Source organism: Scyliorhinus canicula, chromosome 2 (genome assembly GCF_902713615.1).
Source record: "Scyliorhinus canicula chromosome 2, sScyCan1.1, whole genome shotgun sequence".
NCBI lineage: Eukaryota > Metazoa > Chordata > Chondrichthyes > Carcharhiniformes > Scyliorhinidae > Scyliorhinus > Scyliorhinus canicula.
Window position 1 is genome coordinate 154,265,720 of NC_052147.1, and position 25,162 is coordinate 154,290,881.

At 49.0% G+C, this 25,162-nt stretch overlaps 1 protein-coding gene across 1 annotated transcript; it reads left to right on the top strand.

The window, feature by feature from the left end:
• The first annotated feature begins 1,326 nt into the window (after positions 1 to 1,326).
• Positions 1,327 to 19,024, top strand: LOC119960228 (RING finger protein nhl-1-like). Its single transcript, XM_038787991.1, has 3 exons — positions 1,327 to 1,646; positions 14,812 to 16,130; positions 18,168 to 19,024. Exons 2-3 carry the CDS (start codon positions 14,829 to 14,831, stop codon positions 18,876 to 18,878), a joined length of 2,013 nt encoding a protein of 670 aa, XP_038643919.1. The 5' UTR covers positions 1,327 to 1,646; positions 14,812 to 14,828; the 3' UTR covers positions 18,879 to 19,024.
• Positions 19,025 to 25,162: the final 6,138 nt, after the last annotated feature.

The window sequence follows — 25,162 nt, forward strand, 5'->3', positions numbered from 1 at the left end:
AAAAAATCATGAGAATGGCTCCTGGAATGAGGAACTTCAGTTATGAAGATAGATTGTTGAAGTTAGGACTGTTTTCCTTTTGAAAAGAGAAGGCTGAAAGGGGAATTGATAGAGGTGTTCAACATAATAAGGGGTCTGGACAGAATAAATAGGGAGAAATTCCCACTTGTGAAAGAATCAAGACCGAGAATACATCGATATAAAGTAATTGGCAAAAGAAGCAATGGTGACATGAGGAAAAACCTTTACTCACGAGTGGTTGGGGTCTGGAATGCACTGCCTGAGAGTGTGGTGGACGCAGGTTCAATCGAGGCTTTCAAAAGAGAATTAGAGTGTTATCTGGCATTGTGGCACAGTGGTTAGTACTATTGCCTCACTGCACCAGGGACCTGGTTTATATTCCGACCTTGGGTGACTGTCTGTGTGGAGTTTGCATTTTCACTCCGTCTCTGTGTGGATTTCATCTGGGTTCTCCGGTTTCCTCCCACAGTCGAAAGATGTGCAGGTTAGGTGGTTTGCTGTAAAAAATTGCTCCTATGTGTCCAAAGATGTGTAGGTTAGATTAGGCTCTGGGCATAGGACAGGGGAATGGGCCTAGGTGTGGTGCTCATTCGGAGGGCCATGTGACATTATAAAATGTACAGCATGTGAAGAGTTAATGTTATGTTAAGCCTAGCCACTAGAGGGAGCTAAAGGACAGTACTATAAATTGCACTGGCTCTTAAGCTAAGGGGAGGAGATTAGACTGGAGCTGAAGAAGATAAGATTCGTAGTGTATTGCAGAGTTAGTTAAGATATAATAGTTATAATTAATAGATAGAGAGAGTGTTAGTGAGTGTAGTTTAATTCCTACATGTATGTTTGCTATTCAGAATAAGTGTCAAACCAAATTTAGTAGCGTTAATAAAATTAGTTTAGTTCTTCAAAAGAGTTTTGTGTCTCTTTGTGATCACTCCGCCTTCCATCGTGGAAACCCCTCACAAAGGTCACCAGAGTTGTGCAGACTCGATGAGTTGAATGGCCTTCTTCTGCACTATAGGGATTCTATATATTCTAATGTGCAGGGTTACAAGGAGAAGGTGGGGGGGAAATACTAGGTGAGTTATCATTCGGAGAGCTGGTACAAGCACAAGGGGCTAAACAGCCTCCTTCTGCATCATTACAATTCTGTGTTTCTACGAATTTCTCTCTGTTTCATATCTGTCTGTGTTTCTCTCTCTCTCTGTCTCAGTCTTCCTGTGTTTCTATCTGTGTGTCTCTGTCTTTCTATCTGTGTCACTATCTATGTGTGTTCCTTCTTGATTTCCTCTCTCTCTTTCTGTGTCGGTGTGCCCTCCCTCGCCCTCTGTTTCTCTTGGCCCCCTCTCCGGGGGAGGTGATCCGTGGAGGGAGCAGATCCAGTATCTGTTGGTCGGATCAGGTGTAAAGCTTCTCTCTTTACAGAGCAGGCTCACCAACCGGTGCTTCGATATTGGGAGCAGGTGATGGTAAACAGCAACAACAGGCAGGAGGTAAAGCATTGGAGCAACCTCGGCGCTCCCACACTTACAGTGCCGGAGCTGACACCTGGAGCAACAGCACAATCAGCCCGAGGGGAGCTGCGAGAGGCATTTAGATTTCAATTTGAAGAAAGGATTTTTCCTTCGGTTGGTGAATATATTATTCATTTCTGAGTCGGTTTTGTACTCATGTTTATGTGTATCTGTGTGTGGGAGGGATTAGCAGAGTTCGGCTGGATTCCACACTTTTAATTTAGAGCCTGGTGTTATGTGCTGACGTCTGTTTTCTTCAGAGCAGCTTGTTGTATTACACCTCCTCGTTTTGCTCTTAAAGGGACCAGGGCCCCTGCTGAGCACTCTGAAGTTGTTTAGATGGGTTTTTACTCTGCTTAAATTCACCCTCGGTAATGTGGACATCTAGAGCCTTAGATTTTCACAGCACACAAAGAGGCCCTTCGGCCCATCGTGTCTGTGCTGGCCAGTGTACCCAAACAGGTGCCGGAATGTGGCGACTAGAGGCTTTTCACAGTAACTTCATTAGACCATAAGACATAGGAGCAGAATTAGGCCACTCTGCCCCTCAAGTCTGCTCCACCATTCAATCATGGCTGATATTTTCTCATCCCCATTCTCCTGCCTTCTCCCCATTACCCCCGATCCCCTTTTAATCAAGAACCTATCTATCTCTGTCTTAAAGACACTCAGTTATTTGGGCTCCACAGCCTTTTGCAGCAATGAGTTCCACAGATTAATCACTCTCTGGCTGAAGAAATTCCTCCTCATCTCTGTTTTAAAGGATCGTCCCTTTAGGCTGAAATGGTATCCTCTGGTTCTAGTTTCTCCTACAAGTGGAAACATCCTCTCCACGTCCACTCTATCCAGGCCTCGCAGTATCCTGTAAGTTTCAATAAGATCCCCCCTTATCCTTTTAAACTCCAACGAGCACAGACCCAGAGTCCGCAACCGTTCCTCAAACGACAAGCTATTCATTCCAGGGATCATTCTTGTGAAAGGAAATGAAAATCACTTATTGTCACAAGTAGGCTTTAAATGAAGTTAGTGTAAAAAGCCCCTAGTCGCCATATTCCGGCACCTGTTTGGGGAGGCTGGTATGGGAATTGAACCCGCACTGCTGGCCTGCCTTGGTCTGCTTTAAAAGCCAGTTATTTAGCCCTGTGCTAAACCAGCCCCTTACACACCTTCACACAGGTCTGAACCTCCTCTGGACCCTTTCCAAGGCCAACACATCCTTCCTCAGATACGGGGCCCAAAACTGCTCACAGTACTTTAAATGGGGTCTGACCAGAGCCTTATATAGCCTCAGAAGTACATCCCTGCTCTTGTATTCTAGTCCTCTTGACATGAATGCTAACATTGCATTTGCCTTCCTAACTGCCAACTGAACCTGCACGTGAACCTGCACGAGAATCATGAACAAGGACTCCCAAGTCCCTTTGTGCTTCTGATTGCCTAAGCATTTCCCCATTTAGAAAATAGTCAGTGCCTAAATTCCTCCTTCCAAAGTGCATAACCTCACACTTTTCCACAGTGTATTTCATTTGCACTTCATTGCCCATTCTCCTAGCCTGTCCAAATCCTTCTTCAGCCCCCTTGCTTCCTTAATACTACCTGTCCCTCTACAGATCTTTGTATCATCTGCAAATTTAGCAACAGTGCCTTAAGTTCCTTCTTCCAGACCATTAATGTATATTGTGAAAAGTTGTGGTCCCAGCACAGACCCTGAGGCACACCACTAGTCACCGGCTGCCATCCTGAAAAATACCCCTTTATCCCCACTCTCTGCCTTCTGCCAGTCAGCCAATCCTCTATCCGTGCCAGGATTTTACCCTTAACACCATGGGCTTTTAACTTATTTAACAGTCTCCTATGCGGCACCTTGTCAAAGGCCTTCTGGAAATCTAAATAAATTATGTCCACTGGATCTCCTTTATCTAACTTCCTTGTTACCTCCTCAAAGAACTCTAACAGATTTTCAGACACAACCTCCCTTTGACAAAGCCGTGCTGACTCAGTCCTATGTTATCATGCACTTCCAAGTGCTTCGCGATCTCATCTTTAATAACAGACTCTAAAATCTTACCAATGACCGAAGTCAGGCTAAACGGCCGATAATTTCCCGTCTTCTGCTTCCCTCCCTTCTTAAACAGTGGTGTTACATTGCAGTGTTAATGTCAGCCTAATGGTGACAATAAAGATTATTATTATTATACCTCAGACACCTTTCCCTCCCCCATCTCCTCCTTCGAAGTACCTTATCCTGCAACCCCAAGGACAGTAACCCAGGAAAGGATGGTACTTCTCTCTCCACAAAATCCCAAACCTGCAGGTACCTGAAACCGTTTCCCCTCGGCAGCTCATACTCTTCCCCCAGGTCCTCCAATTTTATGAAACTACCCCCTATAAACAGGTCTCCAAATCGCTCAATCCCTGCCTGCCGCCACCCCCAAAACCTCACATCCCAGCCCCTGGTGCAAACCTGTGATTATCACGGATCGGTGCCCACACTGAGGCACCTTCCAGTCCCAAATGCTGCCTCCTCTGCCCCCATACCCTCAAGGCCGACACCACTGGGCTCACTGAGTGCCTGGCTGGCGAGAATGGCAGAAACGCTGTTAACAATGCCCTTAAGCTCGTTCCCCTACAAGAAGCTGCCTACATCTGCCCCACATCGACCCCTCCCCCACTACCCATTTCCTAACCATTGTGATGTTTGCTGCCCAGTAGTAGTTCATTATGTTCAACAAGGCCAACACCCCCATTCCTCGCCCCCGCTGCAAAAGCTCTTTTCTTTGTAAATTTAGAGCACCCAATTCATATTTTCCAATTAAGGGGCAATTTAGCTTGGCCAATCCACCTGGCCTGCACATCTTTGGGTTGTGGGGGTGAGACCCACGCAAGCACGGGGAGAATGTGCAAACTCCACACAGTCAGTGACCCAGAGCCGGGATCGAACCTGGGACCTTGGTGCCGTGAGGCAGTATTGCTATGCAAAAGCTCTTTTGACCCGTGGAGTCTTCCCCACCCATACAAACCCAGAGATCAGCGCATTGACCTTTTTAAAGAAGGATTTGGGACAAAGATCGAGAGATTGTGAAATATAAACAGGAACCTTGGCAGCACCGTCATCTTTACTGTCTGCACCCGTCCAGCCAGCGACAATGGCAACACATCCCACCTCTTAAAATCCCCCTTCATCTGCTCCACCAACCGAGTCAAATTCAACTTATGCAGCTGTGCCCAACCCCACGTCACCTGGATGCCCAGGTATGTAAAACTGGCCCCCACTATTTTGAACGGCAGCTCCCCTCACCTCTTCTCAATCTTTCCCATATTCAACTTGTACCCGGAGAACCGGCCAAATTCCTCCAAAGTCCCTATAATGCCCCCAATACCACCCAATAGGTCTGAACAATATAACAACAGGCTATCCACGTACAGCGAAACCCTGTGCTTGACACCACTGCACAATCCTTTTCCAGTCCCTCGACGCTCTAAGCGCCATTGCCAATGGCTCTACAGCCAAGGCAAAAAGCAACGGGGAGAGCGGGCACCCTGCCTCTTCCTGTGCTGCAGCCCTTATCTCCCTCAACCAGATAGGGTCTCCCAATCCCTGCACCAACTCCTTATCCACCCTGGGAAACTCCCATCCAGGAACCGCCACTCCCCCACCGGCCGGGGGCTCTGATTCATACAACCTTCTGTAGAAAGCCTCAAACACCCCATTCATCCTCACCAGGTTGAGTCCAACACCACTCTTCCCGACTCGTCCTTTACTGCTAATTCCCCTCACCACCTTCCTGCTTCCTCAGTTGGTGGGCCAGCATCCTGCTCGCCTTCTCACCGTAATCATACACTGGCCCTCCGCGACTGCCCCACTGCCTTCTCCATGGGCACTAATCCAAACTCCAGCTGGAGCCTCTGCTTCTCCTTCAACAGTCCTGCCTCTGAATACCTCCTGTCTACCCTCATGATCTCATCTAGCAGCCTTGCCATCTCTGCCCATTCTTCCTTCTCCCTACGCGCTCAAATTGAAATAAACTTCCCCCCCGAACCACCACCTTGAGTGCCTCCCACAGCGTGGTGACCGTCACCTCCCCCGTGTCATTGAGCTCCACATACCCCTGAATGGCTGCCCTCACCAACTCGCACACCTCCTCATCCGCCAAGAACCTCACAACCAGCCTCCACTTCGGAGATCATGATCGCCGAATACTCTGAATCGCCCAACCCCGCCAACAATGCCCTGTCCACAAAAAAATCAATCTGGGAGCACACCCGGTGGACATGGGAAAAATATGAAAATTCCTTCACCCTCGGCCTCCCAAACCTCTGCGGATCCACCACCCCCATACGCTCCATAAACCCCTTCAGCTCCTTTGCCACTGCTGACACCTTCCCCAGTCTCAGGCTTGACTGGTCCAAGCTTGGCTCTATAACCGTATTAACACCCCCCCCACATGATCAACTGGTGCGAATCCTGGTCAGGAATCCTCCCTAGAACCCGTCTCATGAAATCTATACCATCCCAAATTGGGGAATAAACGTTTACCAAGACCACCGGCATCCCCTCCAGCATCCCATGCACCATCACAAACTTCCTCCCAGATCTGCCACAATGCTCCCCACCTCGAACGCCGCCTGCTTATTCACCAGCAGCCCCTCGTCTTCATGTCCAATCCCGAGTGGAACCCCTGACCCACCCATCCCTTCCTCAACCTTGTCTGGTCCTCTATCTTTAGATGCGTCTCCTGCAAAAAAGGCCACTCTGTCTTCAGACTCCTCAGGACCGTGAACACAAGTGACCATTTGACCGGCCCATTCAACCCCCGCATGTTCCATGTGACCAGCCTGGTCAGGGGGCACCCCGCCCCCTCCCCTGCCGATCAACCGTATCTCTTTTTCGGCCAGCCCCCGGCCCGTGTCACGCGACCCTCCAGACCCACCCCGGGATGTCCACCATCATCACTCCCTTTCCAACTGCACATCAGCAACCACACCCCTGTCAGCAACACCCCCCCCCCCAAACAATACAACAACCCCATCCCCCTCCCCAAAATACAACAACCCCTCCCCCTCCCCAAAATACAACAACCCCCTCCCCCCCAAAATACAACAACCCCATCCCACCCCAAACAATACAACAACCCCACCCCCCTCCCCAAAATACAACAACCCTTCCCCCTCCCCAAAATACAACAACCCGATCCCCCTCCCCAAAATACAACAACCCCTCCCCCTCCCCAAAATACAACAACCCGTCCCCCTCCCCAAAATACAACAACCCCCTCCCCCCCCAAAATACAACAACACCATCCCCCTCCCCAAAATACAACAACCCCTCCCCTCCCCAAAATACAACAACCCCCTCCCCCCAAAATACAACAACCCCATCCCACCCCAAACAATACAACAACCCCATCCCCCCCCCAAACAATACAACAGCCCTTCCCCTCCCCAAAATACAACAACCCCACCCCCCACCCCAAAATACAACAACCCCATCCCCCTCCCCAAAATACAACCCCTCCCCTCCCCAAAATACAACAACCCCTCCTCCTCCCCAAAATACAACAACCCCATCCCCCACCCCAAAATACAACAACCCCATCCCCCTCCCCAAAATACAACAACCCCATCCCCCTCCCCAAAATACAACAACCCCTCCCCTCCCCAAAATACAACAACCCCTCCTCCTCCCCAAAATACAACAACCCCTCCCCTCCCCAAAATACAACAACCCCATCCCCCTCCCCAAAATACTACAACCCCATCACCCTCCCAAAATACAACAACCCCATCCCCCTCCCCAAAATACAACAACCCCTCCCCCTCCCCAAAATACAACAACCCCATCCCCCTCCCAAAATACAACAACCCCATCCCCCTCCCCAAAATACAACAACCCCAACCCCCCAAAATACAACAACCCCTCCCCCTCCCCAAAATACAACAACCCATCCCCCCCAAAATACAACAACCCCACCCCCACCCCCAAAATACAACAACCCTATCCCCCTCCCTAAAATACAACAACCCCACCCCCCCTCCCCAAGATACAACAACCCCTCCCCCTCCCCAAAATACAACAACCCCATCCCCCTCCCCAAAATACAGCAAGCCCATCCCCCCCAAAATACAACAACCCCTCCCCCTCCCCAAAATACAACAACCCCATCCCCCTCCCCAAAATACAACAACCCCACCCCCCTCCCCAAAATACTACAACCCTATCCCCCTCCCCAAAATACAACAACCCCTCCCCCTCCCCAAAATACTACAACCCTATCCCCCTCCCCAAAATACAACAACCCGATCCCCCTCCCCAAAATACAACAACCCCATCCCCTTCCCCAAAATACTACAACCCTATCCCCCTCCCCAAAATACAACAACCCCATCCCCCTCCCCAAAATACAACAAGCCCATCCCCCCCAAAATACAACAACCCCTCCCCCTCCCCAAAATACAACAACCCCATCCCCCTCCCCGAAATACAACAACCCCATCCCCCTCCCCAAAATACTACAACCCTATCCCCCTCCCCAAAATACAACAACCCCACCCCCTCCCCAAAATACAACAAGCCCATCCCCCCAAAATACAACAACCCCATCCCCCTCCCAAAATACAACAACCCCATCCCCCTCCCCAAATACAACAACCCCATCCCCCTCCCCAAAATACAACAACCCTATCCCCCTCCCCAAAATACAACAACCCTATCCCCTTCCCCAAAATACAACAACCCTATCACCCCTCCCCAAAATACAACAACCCTATCCCCCTCCCCAAAATACAACAAGCCCATCCCCCCCAAAATACAACAACCCCTCCCCCTCCCCAAAATACAACAACCCCATCCCCCTCCCCAAAATACAACAACCCCATCCCCCTCCCCAAAATACTACAACCCTATCCCCCTCCCCAAAATACAACAACCCCACCCCCCTCCCCAAAATACAACAAGCCCATCCCCCCAAAATACAACAACCCCATCCCCCTCCCAAAATACAACAACCCCATCCCCCTCCCCAAATACAACAACCCCATCCCCCTCCCCAAAATACAACAACCCTATCCCCCTCCCCAAAATACAACAACCCTATCCCCTTCCCCAAAATACAACAACCCTATCACCCCTCCCCAAAATACAGCAAACCTATCCCCCCTCCCCAAAATACAACAACCCCATCCCCCTCCCCTACCTCCTGACATCACCCCACTGCACTCCCGTTAACTAGCCCACCCAGCTAGCATGGTGGCCCCCGCCCAAGGCCTCCGAACCCCTTAGCCCCCCACCACCGCCCCCACCTCATCCCCCGTCCACACTCTCCCAGAAAGCAGGAAAGGTGCCATTACCCTTGATATTCCCCCCAACGGAGGCACCTGCCCTCCAAACACCCCACCATCAAATCCAAAATAGCATTTCAAGAGGAAATGGTTCCTGAGAACAAAGAAACCTTCTCAGAAAACCTCCAAAGCTCAACGTCCTCCTTCTCTTGTGAGTCCAGCGTCTCTCATCAACTCCATCTCCTCCGGTGTACTAAAATAATATTCTCGATTCTGAAAAGTCATCCAGAGGCTGGCGAGGTACATCACTCCAAGCTTCACCCACTTCTTGAAGAGGGCAGCCTGATTAAACCCGGCCCTCCTCTTCACCAGTTCTACGCCCAAACTCCCTTCCCAGGTGTACCTCCTCTTCTGCTTCGCCCACCGAAGGATCTTCTGCTTATCCAGAAAGCGGTGTGACTGCACCACCATTGCTTTTGGCAGCTCGCCCACTTGTGGCCTCCTCACCAGCGCCCTGTGCGCTTGGTCGATCTACAGGGACTGATCAAAGGCCCCTCCCCCATCAATTGCTCCAACATTTTGGCCACATACACGCCGGCCTCCGCACCTTCGATGCCTCGGGCATCCCCACAATCCTCAAACTCTGTCTTCTGGAGCGGTTCTCCAGATCCTCCACCTTTTCTTTCAGCCTCTTCTGGGTCTCCTGCATCACCCCCACCTCATCACCAACGAGGCCAACTGCTCCTCATGCTCCAGCATCGCCTCCTCCACTTTCTGGATCACCCGGCCCTGGGACTCCAGCCTCTGATCCACTCCCTCGATACTTGCTTTAACCAACTCCATCATTTTGACCAGGTCGACCAGGGCCTCCTTCCCCTGCTGGCTGAACTTAACATTCAGAAATTCCACCAACTGCTCCGTTGACCACTGGGTGGAAAGACCAGGCCCTTTGCCCTCCGCCATCTTATCCTGTGGCAAACCACGAAGACTCTCCTGCACCAACAGCTCCTCTCTTCTCCACCCATTCCTAGTTTGTGTATCCATCCACCAGCCACCAGAGGAGTTGCACCTTCTCCAGGTACTCCTACATCTCTTCCATCCAAAACTTCACCCTACAGATGTGGAGAGGCCCGAAAAATGCCACTCTGAGTGGGAGCCACCAAATGTGCGACCGCTCACTCCATGGCCGCCATCGGAAGTCCGGTCACAAGTCCTTTTAACATAATCGTAGCACCACTGCACCCAAATGGGGCAATGAACCATAGAAATGGTACAGCACAGAATGGGGTCGTTCGGCCCATCCTCTTCCTGCGCACGGCCTGTCGCCCTGCAATGTACAGCATTTAAAGTGCAGATCCAGGTATTTCTTAAAAGAGTTTAGGGTATCTGCTCACCAAGGACTCAGGCAGCAAATTCCAGACTCCCACTACCCTCTGCGTAAAAAAGATTTTCCTCATGTCCCCTTGAATCTTTCTGCCACTTATCTTGAATCTATGACCCACGGTTTTTGAACTGTTTGCTGAGGGAAACAGGTTTCTCCTATTTCTCTATCTCTCCCTCTGACAATTTTGTCCACCTCAATCATGTCGCCCCTCAGCCTTCTCTGTTCAAGGAAAACAGCCCCAACCTCTCTGATCTCTCGTCGCAGCTATAATTCTCCAGCCCCGGCAACATTCTGGTAAATCTTCTCTGCACTCTCTTCAGAGCAATTACATCCTTCCTATGTGCCCAGAACTGTGCACAATACACCAGTTGTGGCCTCACCAGGGTTTTATACAATTCCAAATTATTTCCCTGCGTTTGTATTCTACAACTCTGAAAATGAAAGAGGGCATTCCATACGCTTCTTTTACAACCTATCCACCTTTAGGGAGTTGTGCATGTGCACTCCAAGATCTCACACTTGGTCTACCCTCTCAGTATATTCCCATTTATTGTGTATTTCCTTTGACCTCCCTAAATACATTACCTCACACTTATCAGGGTTGAACTCCATCTGCCACTTTCCTTTTTTTTTTAATAAAAATTTTATTGAGGTATTTTTTGGCATTGTAACAGCAGCAAAATAAACAATGTACATGAGACGATAAACATAGTGTAAATACCACCTCCCTCTCTAACAGGTCCCACCATTAATTAATGCCCCTAATCTATGCTAACCTAATCCCCCCCCCCCCCCCCCCCCCCCCTCCGCTGACGATTAATTTTCCGCGAAGAAGTCGACGAACGGTTGCCACCTCGGTACGAACCCTAACAATGACCCTCTTAGGGGCAGCACGGTAGCATGGTGGTTAGCATAAATGCTTCACAGCTCCAGGGTCCCAGGTTCGGTTCCCGGCTGGGTCACTGTCTGTGCGGAGTCTGCACGTCGTCCCCCTGTGTGCGTGGGTTTCCTCCGGGTGCTCCGGTTTCCTCCCACAGTCCAAAGATGTGCGGGTTAGGTGGATTGGCCATGCTAAATTGCCCGTAGTGTCCTTAAAAGTAAGGTTAAGGGGGGGTTGTTGGGTTACGGGTATAGGGTGGATACGTGGGTTTGAGTAGGGTGATCATTGCTCGGCCCAACATCGAGGGCCGAAGGGCCTGTTCTGTGCTGTACTGGTCTATGTTCTATGTTCTAAGGCAAACTTGATTTTCTCCAAACAGAGAAAGCTAGCCATGTCTGATAGCGAGGTCTCCGACTTCGGGGGCTTTGAGTCCCTCCAAGCTAATAGTATCCGTCTCCGGGCTACCAGGGAAGCAAAGGCCAGAACAGCTGCCTCTTTCTCTTCCTGGATTCCCGGATCTTCCGACACCCCGAAAGTCGCCACCTCTGGACACAGCGCCACCCTTGTTTTTAATACCTTGGACATGACATCAGCAAACCCCTGACAAAATCCCCTCAGCTTTGGACATGCCCAGAACATGTGGATATGGTTCACTGGTCCTCCCACACACTTTGCACACCTGTCTTCCACCCCAAAGAATCTGCTTATCTGGGCCACTGTCATGTGGCACCTGCCACTTTCCTCCCCCCTCCACCAACCCATCGTTATCATTTTGGAGCTTACAGCTCTCTTCTACAGTATCTACGACAAACAACTTTCTGTTGTCTGTGACAACTCCAGGAAATTACTCTCTGCCAGCCTGGTAAAGATGCCAGTGACTATTATTTAAATTCCTGGTGAGAATGAGCATCAACAATTTGCATTTATATTGCGTTTTTAACATAATAAAGCATCTCAAGATGCTTCATAGGCCTGAAATTTGACACTGAGTCTGGTAAAGAGACATTTGGGCAGATGGCCTAACGCCAGGTCAGTGAGGGGGGTTTTAAGGAGCGTATTAAAGAAGGGAAGTGAGAGAGAGGGAGAGATGTTCAGGCAGGGAATTCCACAGCTTCAGGCTCAGCAGCTGAATGCACAGCCATCAATGCTGGAGTCATTAAATTCAGGAACAAGCTAAGAGACCAGAATAGAGATGCACAGATATCCTAGGGTTGTGGATTTGGAGGCGATTACAGAGATAGAGGAGGGAGAGGTCCTGGAGGGATTGGAAAACAAGGATGTGAGTTTTAAAATCAAGTCCTTGCTGGATTGATGGACGAAATTGTAATAATCTTTATTGTCACAAGTAGGCTTACATTAACACTGCAATGAAGTTACTGTGAAAATCCCCTAGTCACCACGTTCCAACGCCTGTTCGGGTACACAGGGAGAGTTCAGAATGTCCAATTTACCTAACAGCATGTCTTTCAGGTCTAGTGGGAGGAAACTGGAGCACCTGGAGGAAACCCACGCAGACATGGGGACAACCACTGTGTTTCTGTGCGCCTTCCATGGTAGAACACCTCTGGGTCTGTGCCCGCTTGTACTGCATGGACCTATGGTACCCCATTGAGCCATGTGGCTGCTGCACCTTAAGCTGCAGAAGTCCACAAGTTCAATTGGGTAACCCTGTGAGGCTGGCCCATGGCTAAAGCAGGAGCGGTAGCTCAGAATCTGCGAGTTTAAAACCCACTCGGGTCAAATTGTGAAGCTCAAGGCCAATGAACAATTTTAATTGTTCCTCATTTCCTGCTTCATGTTTTTCCAATGCTTTAGTTCAGGATTTACCTGGGAAATGGCAATTAGAACCCAGAAGACCAAAGGATGAGAACATTCTCATTAGGTTTTATTCCAGGTACCTGCACATGTCCTGGGAGTGTTTGATGGGGACAGTGTAGTGGGAGCTTTACTCTGTATCTACCCCATGCTGTACCTGTCCTGGGAGTGTTTGATGGGGACAGTGTAGAGGGAGCTTTACTCTGTATCTAACCCCGTGCTGTACCTGTCCTGGGAGTGTTTGATGGGGACAGTGTAGAGGGAGCTTTACTCTGTATCTACCCCATGCTGTACCTGTCCTGGGAGTGTTTGATGGGGACAGTGTAGAGGGAGCTTTACTCTGTATCTAACCCCGTGCTGTACCTGTCCTGGGAGTGTTTGATGGGGACAGTGTAGAGGGAGATTTACTCTGTATCTACCCCATGCTGTACCTGTCCTGGGAGTGTTTGATGGGGACAGTGTAGAGGGAGCTTTACTCTGTATCTTACCCCGTGCTGTACCTGTCCTGGGAGTGTTTGATGGGGACAGTGTAAAGGGAGCTTTACTCTGTATCTAACCCCATGCTGTACCTGTCCTGGGAGTGTTTGATGGGGACAGTGTAGAGGGAGCTTTACTCTGTATCTAACCCCGTGCTGTACCTGTCCTGGGAGTGTTTGATGGGGACAGTGTAGAGGGAGCTTTACTCTGTATCTTACCCCGTGCTGTACCTGTCCTGGGAGTGTTTGATGGGGACAGTGTAGAGGGAGCTTTACTCTGTATCTAACCCCGTGCTGTACCTGTCCTGGGAGTGTTTGATGGGGACAGTATAGAGGGAGCTTTACTCTGTGTGGTGAATGTATCATGCCAATAATCTACCAGTGTATTTGTATCTGTGCTGTTGCCCTTGTATTTGTATCTGTGCTATGCTGTTGCCCTTGTGGGCTCCTCCTATGGGCCATTGTATGGCATTATCCATAGGGTAACATGTTGGGGCATGTATGGGCTCCGCCCATGGCTCCACCCCTTGAAGGGAGGTATAAAGACCAGTCGACCTGTCGGCGGTTCTCAGTATTGGATCAGTCGCAGGCAGGCACTGTTCTAAGTTGATTAAAGCCACAGTTTAATTCTACTCTTGTCTCGAGTGAATTGATGGTCGCATCACTCTATATCTAAACCTGTGCTGTACCTCTCCTGGGAGTGTTTGATGGGATCAGTGTGGAGTGAGCTTTACTCTGTATCTAACCTGTGCCATACCTTTTTTTTAAATAAATTTTAAGTACCCAATACTGTTTTCCCAATTAAGGGTCAATTTAGTGTGGCCAATCCACCTTCCCTGTACATCTTTGGGTTGTGGGGATGAAATCCACGCAGACACGGAGAGAATGTGCAAACTCCACACGGACAGTGACCTGGGGCTGGGATTGAACGCGGGTCCTCAGTGCCGTTGGCAGCAGTGCTAACCACTGCGCCACCGTGCCGCCCAATTTGTGCCATACCTGTCCTGGGACTGTTTGATGGGAATCTCGAGAAACAAAAAATAAGTTTTGAAGAACAAGTTTTGTGCAATGTTGTCTGCTCTCATGAAAGTTCTGGCATTGCTTGGGGTTCAAGTCCCTGACTCTACTGACAGTGCTCTCACTGAGATATTCAACCAGGAGAGCATCGCAGTTGATGCAATCCTGTGCTCAGCTGATATGTACACCTATATTATCTGGATTCTTGGGTATCAATCCACTGGAGGAACCCTTGCAGGTCCCTCACCCAACCTGAAGGTGCTGAGATTAAATACAGCCCCCAGTTGTTGACCTGGAAGAGATCTGCTCCTTAGGTACAGCTTCCTGGGTGTCTCCCAGTCTATCAGTTCAATTGGACATTGTGTGTGTGATGGGAGTTACAATGCAAGGGAGGCGAAGATTCTGTAACTCTGCTTCTGTCCTCCACAGGATGCAAAGAGTAGGAAATGAACCCTCACCTGGTGGAACAGCTGCTGTCCTGCTCAGTTTGCCTCGAGCGTTACACCAGGCCCAAACTCCTGCCTTGCCAGCACACCTTCTGCCAAGAACCCTGCTTGAGCAGCCTAGTGGACCAAGATGCCCGGGAGGTGAAATGCCCTGAATGCCGTGGGCTCCATGCCATCCCCAGGGAAGGCGTCGCCGGGTTCCCAAGCAACAGAACCATTCTCGGCTTTCTGGACATCTCCATGGGGCAAATTAGTGGTCAAATCAATATCGGTTTGACCTGCGGTTCGTGCGGCCTGGAGAAAGAGCTTGGCACATGCCACCACTGCCAGAATCAACTTTGCAATTCCTGCCACCGCATACACATGGAGCGAGTGCGGTGGGACCTGAGGAGTTTGGTATCCCAGTTGAGAAGGTCCATCCCTAAACTCTCCGATGCCCTCCGGTCTCTCGAGCAGAGGTCCGCGTCAGTCCGGGAGAACGGAGAATCAGTACGAGCCAAGATTCGCCACAGTACAGAACGGCACATGGCCGAGTTAAAGGAGAGGGAACAGGCATTACTTCTGGAGGTGGAGAGCATGATATGGAGCTCGGGTAGGACTCTCCGCAGCAAGCAGGAGGACCTTGAACTTGGGTTGGCCACTGTGTCCAGCCACTGTGACTGCGTCAATAGCAGCTTGGCCAAAAACAGTAGCCTTCCGAGCACCAAACTCTGGCAGCTGTACCAACAGTCCAAAGAGCTGATTGACCAGGTGAGACAGTTGGAGAAGCCCCAACAGGAGCGGCCGCAAATTCTGACGTTTGTGCCCAGCACTGATATCTACAATAATGGCATTAACTTTGGAACTGTAACCTGGGTTATAAAAGACTTCACACCATCGCCAATCATCTCTTCCCCTTTGTCTAGTGGTCAGGTGGTTCAGAGGTCATACCCAAGAATCACCTCAACACCAAACAGTACTGAAATGTACCCCCCACTGCCTCTTATCAACTCATCTAGCCTCCTCCTCAAGGCACCAACTAACATTGTAACCTCAAGGCCACAGTTAGGACAAAGGCCCAACACTCTTTGCCCCACAGACACCCCGACTCTGGTGATTGAACCTCAGGACATTTGTAATAATCTGGCGGGTTTCAGACTGACTGGCCGCAGCCTCCTGCTCCATTATCAAGAGAAAGGCTGCATGAAACGCAAGATAGGATCGAAGGGGAGTGACGTGGGACATTTCACCTGGCCCCGAGGGGTGGCTGCAACCCTGGAAGGTGAGCTGGTGGTGGCAGACAGCAGTAACCACAGAGTTCAGGTAAGGAATCAGTGAAACAACCAGTTGGCAGACTGTACACCAGAGGCAGACACTTAAAGGGACTGGGTGGGCAAGAGGAGATGGTTTGGAGGGTCAATTCTTATTGAATGGTGGTGCTCACTTGAAAGGATGTATGGCCAATTCCGAATCCTATATCTTGTGTTCTTGCGTATATGTAGAATGGAGACGTACGGTTCACAATGAAATGAAATGAAATGAAAATCGCTTATTGTCACAAGTAGGCTTCAAATGAAGTTACTGTGAAAAGCCCCTAGTCGCCACATTCCGACACCTGTTCAGGGAGGCTGGTACGGGAACTGAACCGTGCTGCTAGCCTGCCTTGGTCTGCTTTCAAAGCCAGCGATTTAGCCCATTGTGCTAAACAGCCCCAATGATCACATAATGTGAGATATGGAATTCGGAGTAAATTGAGAATTGGTGGTACACACAGTGAGTCCAGTCCCAATGGTTTTTTAAAAAAATAATTTTAATTCAAATTTTCACAAAAAAGAAAATAGCAGAAAATTCTAAGAACAGAAGAAAAAAAAAAACCAGAACCCCCCCCCCCCCCCACCCACAAAAGGGAAACAATAAATTAATGCCCGTCATTGGCAAAAAACAGATATTCAACCCAAAACAAAAACAAAGAGACAACCCCCCCCCCCCCCCTCGGGTTGCTGCTGCTGCTGACCTTTTGTTTTTACCTGAAAAAACCCTGCACTGACCTCCTTAGGGCAAATTTCACCCTCTCCAATTTAATAAACCCCACCATATCGTTGACCCAGGCCTCCACGCTTGGGGGCCTCGCATTCTTCCACTGAAGAAGAATCCTCCACCGGGCTACTAGGGACGCAAAGGCCAGAACACCGGCCTCTTTCACCTCCTGCATTCTCGGCTCCACTGCAACCCCAAATATAGCGAGTCCCCAGCCTGGATTGACCCTGGATCCTACCACCCTCGATACCGTCCTTGTTACACCCTTCCAAAATTCCACCAGCGTGGGCATGCCCAGAACATGTGGACATGGTTTGCTGGGCTCCCTGAGCACCTGTCCTTGGTCCCACAAAACCGGCTCATCCTTGTGTCCAGTCCCAATGGTACACACACAGTGAACCTAGTATCAGTGGTACACACGGTGAATCCAGTATCAGTGGTACACACGGTGAATCCAGTCTCAGTGGTACACACGCTGAATCCAGTATCAGTGGTACACACGGTGAATCCAGTATGTGGTACACAGGGTGAATCCAGCATCAGTGGGCCACACGGTGAATCCAGTATCAGTGGGCCACACGGTGAATCCAGTATCAGTGGTACACACGGTAAATCCAGTATCAGTGGTACACACGGTGAATCCAGTATCAGTGGTACACACGGTGAATCCAGTATCAGTGGTACACACGCTGAATCCAGTATCAGTGGTACACACGGTGAATCCAGTATGTGGTACACACGGTGAATCCAGTATGTGGTACACTGCCGTTTATGCGTCACTTGAGCCTCCCTCCCATCTTTTCTCATCTGAACCTCCCTGTATAACTGGTGATTATCTTCCCCCTCACTGCCTTGGGCAGCTTCCTCTTAAATACCTCCATGTAATCCAATGGAAATTCAGCCTGCAGACATGAATTTGATTTTGTGATCCTTTTTTAAAATAAATTTTGAGTACCCAATTTATTTTTTCCCATTAAGGGCCAATTTAGTGCGGCCAATCCACCTACCCTGCACATCTTTGGGTTGTGGGGGTGAGACCCACATAGACACGGGGAGAATGTGCAAACTCCACACGGACAGTGACCCGGGGCTGGGATCAAACCCGGGGCCTCGACACTGTGAGGCAGCAGTGCTAACCACTGCACCACTATGTAGCCCTTTAGCCTGTGATCTTTTGACAAAAAAAATCAAGTATTGTAATAAAGTTTGAGATTGTTTATAATTCCAAGCCACCCCCTCCAACTAACCCACACCCCGGGCAGCTCTCTGCCACTTCAACCGAATGGTTGTCACGCTTGAATCTCTTGTTATTCTCTCAAACAGGTATTTGACAGGAGAGGCCGCTTCCTCCGAAGTTTTGGGTCGTACGGTAGCGCCGTGGGGGAGTTTGATTGCCTGGCTGGTGTGGCTGTCAGTAACCAGGGCTGGATTGTAACTGCTGACCGTTACAACCATCGGCTGCAGCTCTTCCATAGCTCCGGCCGCTTTGTCCGGGACTTTGGCCGTGAAGGTTCGGGAGATGGGCAGTTGAGCTACCCCTGGGGAGTGGCAGTTGATCAACTGGGCCTCATCTACGTCTGTGACAAGGACAACAACCGGATACAGCTCTTCACCCCAGGTGGCCAATTTGTCCGTAAGTTTGGCTGTCGCGGCGCAGGTGATGGTCAGCTGGACCAGCCCCACTATGTGGCCGTTGGCCCACTGAACAGGGTGGTGGTCAGCGACAGTGGCAACCACCGCATCCAGATCTTCGACACATCTGGCAGATTCCTTGGCAAGTTTGGCTCTGAGGGCACGGCCTTGGGACAGTTCAAGTACCCCCGCGGTGTGGCACTGGACCACGAGGGGAACATCCTGGTGGGAGACAGCGGTAACAACCGGGTTCAGCTCTTCCAGCCTGATGGAACATTCCTGCAGGCATTTGGGAGCTGGGGGACTGGGAATGGGCAGGTCAAAGGTCTTGAGGGTGTAGCTTTCTGTGAAGGGGACATCATCGTCAGTGACCGCGAGAATCACAGGATCCAGACATTTTAGACTGAATGTTGGGGACTTGTGGCGCTCCTGGTTGAGGGAATATCTATTAGGGGCAGGGCTGAAGCCACATCGGAGTTGCTGGATTAAAGATGAACTTGCATCCCCCTCACTAATACTGTATAGACAGATAGAACATTACAGCGCAGTACAGGCCCTTCGGCACTCGATGTTGCGCCGACCTGTGAAACCACTCTAAAGCCCATCTACACGATTCCATTATCCTCCATATGTTTATCCAATGACCATTTAAATGCCTTTAATGTTGAGTCCACTACTGTTGCAGGCAGGGCATTCCACGCCCTTACTGCTATCTGAGTAAAGAACCTACCTTTGACATCTGTCCTATATCTATCTACCCTCAATTTAAAGCTATGTCCCTTCATGCTAGCCATCACCATCCGAGGAAAAGGGCTCTCACTGTCCACCCTATCTAATCCTCTGATCATCTTGTATGCCTCTATTAAGTCACCTCAACCTTCTTCTCTCTAACGAAAACAGCCTCCAGTCCCTCAGAAGATCTTCCCTCCATACCTGGTAAATTTCCTCTGTACCCTTTCCAATGCTTCCACATCCTTTCTATAATGCGGCGACCAGAACTGCACGCAATACTCCAAAGGCAAGCTAAGTAACATAAACAAAACTAAGCTCGGGTATGAAATGTAAGGGGAGTGTGGCATTCCATAAATTGTGGAAGCTAGTACTTTAATTATCTTTTCTTTTTCCCCACTTAAGTAAAGAGGCATCATGAATCATTAACTGGAAGGGCAGCACAGTGGCACAGTGGTTAGCACTTCTGCCTCACAGTGCCTCTCACTGTCCACCCTATCTAATCCTCTGATCATCTTGTATGCCTCTATTAAGTCACCTCTTAACCTTCTTCTCTCTAACGAAAACAGCCTCAAGTCCCTCAGCCTTTCCTCATAAGATCTTCCCTCCATACCAGGCAACATCCTGGTAAATCTCCTCTGCACCCTTTCCAATGCTTCCACAGCCTTCCTATAATGCGGCGACCAGAACTGCACGCAATACTCCAAATGCGGCCGCACCAGAGTTTTGTACAGCTGCAACATGACCTCATGGCTCCGAAACTCAATCCCTCTACCAATAAAAGCTAACATACCGTACATCTTCTTAACAACCCTATCAACCTGTGTGGCAACTTTCAGGGATCTATGTACATGGACACCGAGATCTCTCTGCTCACCCACACTACCAAGAATTTTACCATTAGCCCAGTACTCTGTATTCCTGTTACTCCTTCCAAAATGAATCATCTCACACTTTTCTGCATTAAACTCCGTTTGCCACTTCTCCGCCCAGCTCTGCAGCTTATCTATGTCCCTCTGTAACCTGCAACATCGTTCCGCACTGCCCACAACTCCACCGACTTTACTGTCATCCGCAAATTTACTCACCCATCCTTCTACGCCCTCCTCCAGGTCATTTATAAAAATGACAAACAGCAGTGGCCCCAAAACAGATCCTTATGGTACACCACTAATAACTGAACTCCAGGCTGAACATTTCCCATCACCCTCTGTATTCTTACAGCGAGCCAATTTCTGATACAAACCGCGAAATCACCCTCAATCCCCTGCCTCTGTATTTTCTGCGATAGCCTACCATGGGGAACCTGATCAAATGCTTTACTGAAATCCATATACACCACATCAACTGCTTTACCCTCATCCACCTGTTTGGTCACCTTCTCAAAGAACTCAATAAGGTTTGTGAGGCACGACCTACCCTTCACAAAACAGTGCTGACTATCCCTAATCAAATTATTCCTTTCCAGATGATTATAAATCCTATCTCTTATAATCATTTCCAAGACTTTGCCCACAACAGAAGTAAGGCTCACTGGTCTATAGTTACCGGGGTTGTCTTGACTCCCCTTCTTGAACAAGGGGACATTTGCTATCCTCCAGTCTTCTGGCACTATTCCTGGAGACAATGACGACATAAAGATCAAAGCCAAAGGCTCTGCAATCTCCTCCCTAGCTTCCCAGAGAATCCTAGGATAAATCCCATCCGGCCCAGGGGATTTATCTATTTTCACACTTTCCAGAATTACTAATACCTCCTCCTTATGAACCTCAATCCCATCTAGTCTAGTAACCTGTATCACAGTATTCTCCTCGACAACATTGTCTTTTTCCTGTGTGAATACCGAATAAAAATATTAATTTAGCGCCTCTCCTATCTCCTCGGAGATACTACTGCTTGGAGCAAAATCTGCAGAACAGGATTTCCATATTTCGGGATTCAGGTAGCGAGGGAATGGACAGGGCTCCATAATGGACAGGGCAGCACGGTAACACAAGTGGATAGCACTGTGGCTTCACAGCGCAGGGTCCCAGGTTCTATTCCCTGCTGGGTCACTGTCTGTGAGGAGTCTGCATGCTTTCCCCGTGTGTGCGTGGGTTTCCTTCGGGTGCTCCGGTTTCCTCCCACAGTCCAAAGACGTGCGGGTTAGGTGGATTAGCCATGATAAATTACCCTTCGTGACCAAAAAGGTGAGAAGGGGTTATTGGGTTACGGGGATAGGGTGGAAGTGAGGGCTTAAGTGGGTCCATACAGAGGCAGCTAATCATAAGCATTTCTTATTTAATCATGTTCATGTAACATCTAGTTTAAGCATTGGACAGAGAACAAACTCACAGTTAATTTATGAATGTGACTCAATGAGGAATTTGCTCTAATTGGAATACTACGAGTGTTATTCAACATCGAGTTAAAGATCATCCTAGAAGCAAGTCATTATCAGATATTGCAGAAAGCAATAGATTACTATCAGAAGTAGTAATATAATATCATTTATTGGCTATGTGATTTCCTGTTTGTTCTCCTTTTCTTGGTTTTGGATAGTGTTTTATGTATATATTCATAAATGCCTTAATAAAAATACTTAAATAAAACCTGCAGAACAGAATCGTAGGGGCATTAATACAGAGTTGGTCTGTTCATTTCCTCCTGAACACTTAGTTACAAAAGTATTGGAGATGTGGCTGAACAATGTCTGACAAGTGGCCTGTTGGAGGGATCAGCAGATTGGATGTAGGAGCAGAAACCTCCAGGATTACCGGCAACCAGAGTTGGCAGCTCTCTCTCTCTAAGCTGGAACATAATAATAATCTTTATTGTCACAAATAGCCTTACATTACCACTGCAATGAAGTTACTGTGAAAATCCCCTAGTCGCCACATTCCGGCGCCTGTTCGGGTACACAGAGGGAGAATTCAGAATGTCCAAATTACCGAAAAGCTCGTCATTCAGGACTTGGGGGAGGAAACCAGAGCACCCGGAGGAAAGCCACGTAGACACGGGGAGAACATGCAGACTCCACACAAACAGTGACCCAAGCCGGAAATCGAACTTGACACTGGCGTAGTTGAAATTGAAAGTGGACTCTGGCACGGGACCCTAGCTCCTGCTCTGCCACGACTCACCTCAACTTCACAAGTCAACTCAACTCGGTCTAAGGATCAGTCACTGCCCTGCTCCCAATCCGTGTAGCAAGACATAAAGTCATTCAGCGCAGCATGGTGCCAGCTCTGGACTCTGTTCTGCTCGCTGTTACCAGATCTCAGCTGAGCCGCCGGTGGGAACACTGATGGTGATCATCCCACTGGAAATCCAAGAATGTGGATATTGGGCGAGGCGAAGAGTGACTGGGCCCCCAACTGTAGTCGTCACTGTTACTGTCCAGTCTCGGAGGAATGGCTTTGGCTGGGTGAGGGACCTCAGTGTATCATGAGTAATAAGAGGATTAGGGCTGGGGAAGCCTTGGTCTTTGGACCCAGGGACATTTCCCAGTTGATGGGGGCTTTGCTTCAGTTGTGCAGGGCATTGGTGAGACTACATCTAGAGTACTGGGTAGTTTTGGTCTCCTTATTTAAGAAAGGACATAACTGCACTAGAATCAGTTCTGAGAAGGCTTACTTGACCGATTCCTGCAACGAGGGGGTTATGTTATGAGTAAAGTTTGGACTGGTCAGGCCTGTATCCATTGGCGTGGAGAATGAGAGTTGACCATTTTGAAACAGAAAAGTTTCTGTGAGGATTTGACAGGGTGGGTGCTGAATGGACATTTCCCTTTGTGGGACAGACTAGAACTAGGGGGCACAGTTTTAAAATGATGACAAATTAAACAGTTTAAACAGAGTTTTTTTTCTCTCAGAGGGTCATGAGTCTGTGGCAATCTCTTCCCCAGAGGGCAGCAGGACACAACAACTGAATCAAAGTCTCGATTTACAAGAGATTCAAAGGGTTTGGGGGTAAACAGAAAAGTGGAGTTGAGACCATAATCAGACCAACCTTGACCTTACTGAATGGCAGAACAGGCGTGGTTGGCCGAATGCCCTACTCCTAGTTTGTATGTTTCTATGGTCCAGCTGGGAAACAGAAACAAAGTTGATGGTGGAATTTCCCCACCGGGTGATTCTCAATTCATTCTTGCTCCCCACCACAAACATAACCATCACATGAGCTGAGATTGTGGTGCATTTCAGTGGAGGTCTCAGTTTGAGGGAAGGAGTTCAAAGCCAGAGAGGGAAGGCAGGATGTATTAGGGAGGGGTTGGGCTGGTGTAGGTGCAGGCGAGGCTGTGTGGGGGCATACAGAAGGGGTTGCAAGTATTGTAGGGTGTTGGATACAATTTAGTCGGTCTGAACAAGTCTTCGTAGTCATATAGGGGTTAACTGCAAGTCTTCATTGACTCTTGGAACTATTTACTGATAGAAATGTGGGAAATTAATTAAGTTCACAGTTAACTTTGCGTCACACAAGAGTTACATTTGCATCACACAAGTGTCAGGCAATGACCATCTCCTACAAGAGAGGATCTAACCACCGCCCCTTGTCCTTAAATGGCATTACCATTGCTGAATCCCCCACAATCAATGTCCTGGGGGTTACCATTGATCAGAAGCTGAACTAGCCACACTAATACTTAGCTCCAAGGCAGGTCAAAGACTGGCAACTCACCTCCTGACCCCCAAAAGCCTGTCTGCCATTGACAAGGCACAAGTCAGGAGTGTAATGGAATACTCCCCACTTGCCTGGATGAGTGCAACTCCAACAACACCCAAGAAGCTCAACACCATCCAGGAAAAAGCAGCCTGCTTGATTGTTCCTCCTTCCACAAACACTCAAACTCTCCACCACTGACGAACAGTGGCAGCAGTGTGTACCATCTGCAATCACCTTCCAAACCCACGACCAAAACATCTCGAAGGACAAGAGCAGCAGATACCTGGGAACCCTACCACCTGGAGGTTCCCCTCCAAGTCACTCATCACCCTGACTTTGAAATATATCGCTGCTTCTTCACCGTCACTGGGGAAACATTCCCCAATGGGTGTACCTACAGCTCAAGGACTGCAGCGGTTCAAGAAGGCAACTTACCACCACCTTCTGAAGGGCAACTAGGGGTAGGCAATAAATGCTGGCCTGGGCAGCACGGTGGCACAGTGGTTAGCATTGCTGCCTACGGCGCTGAGGACCCGGGTTCGAATCCCGGCCCTGGGTCACTGTCCGTGTGGAGTTTGCACATTCTCCCCGTGTTTGCGTGGGTTTCACCCCCACAACCCAAAGATGTGCAGGGTAGGTGGATTGACCACACTAAATTGCCCCTTAATTGGAAAAAATAATTGGGTACTCTAAATTTATAAAAAATAAATAAATAAATAAATGCTGGCCTAACCAGCGACGCCCACATACTGTAAATTAATTTTTTAAAACTTGAGATGAAATAACGAACAAGTAATAAGACTAGCAGGCATCTAGAGGAATATAAGATGCAATTTGCCTGGTTAGAAGATTAGCAGGCATCTGGAGACTTTTGAGGTGCGAATGGCCTTATTAGAAACATTGTTTACCAGAGATCAGTGGGGCTATACAAATGATAACTTCTAAAGGCAAGGAATCAGAAAGATGTAGACAGCTGAATCCAAAGGGTGGGAATTCAAATAAAATGTCCGGTATAACGGCACGCTCATTGGGGAAGGAGGCTAGTTCTCCATCCAATGGGCAGGCAGGCCAGTTCCATCCATGAGCTGAGCAATGGAGGCCTGTTCCATCTAACAAAATTGCAGTTTTGTGCCTTTGCGGAACCAGGAAGGCATTTCCCCAGACTTGGCCACTTAAGCGGTGGTAACTATTAACTGAATTTGACTAAAATTGGTTGTTGCTTGGGGTGTCTGAGTTCATGGAATGTGGGCATATTTTGGGAACAAGAGGCAAGGTCACATAAAATGGTGTATTTAGTTATGAATTGTTCCTCA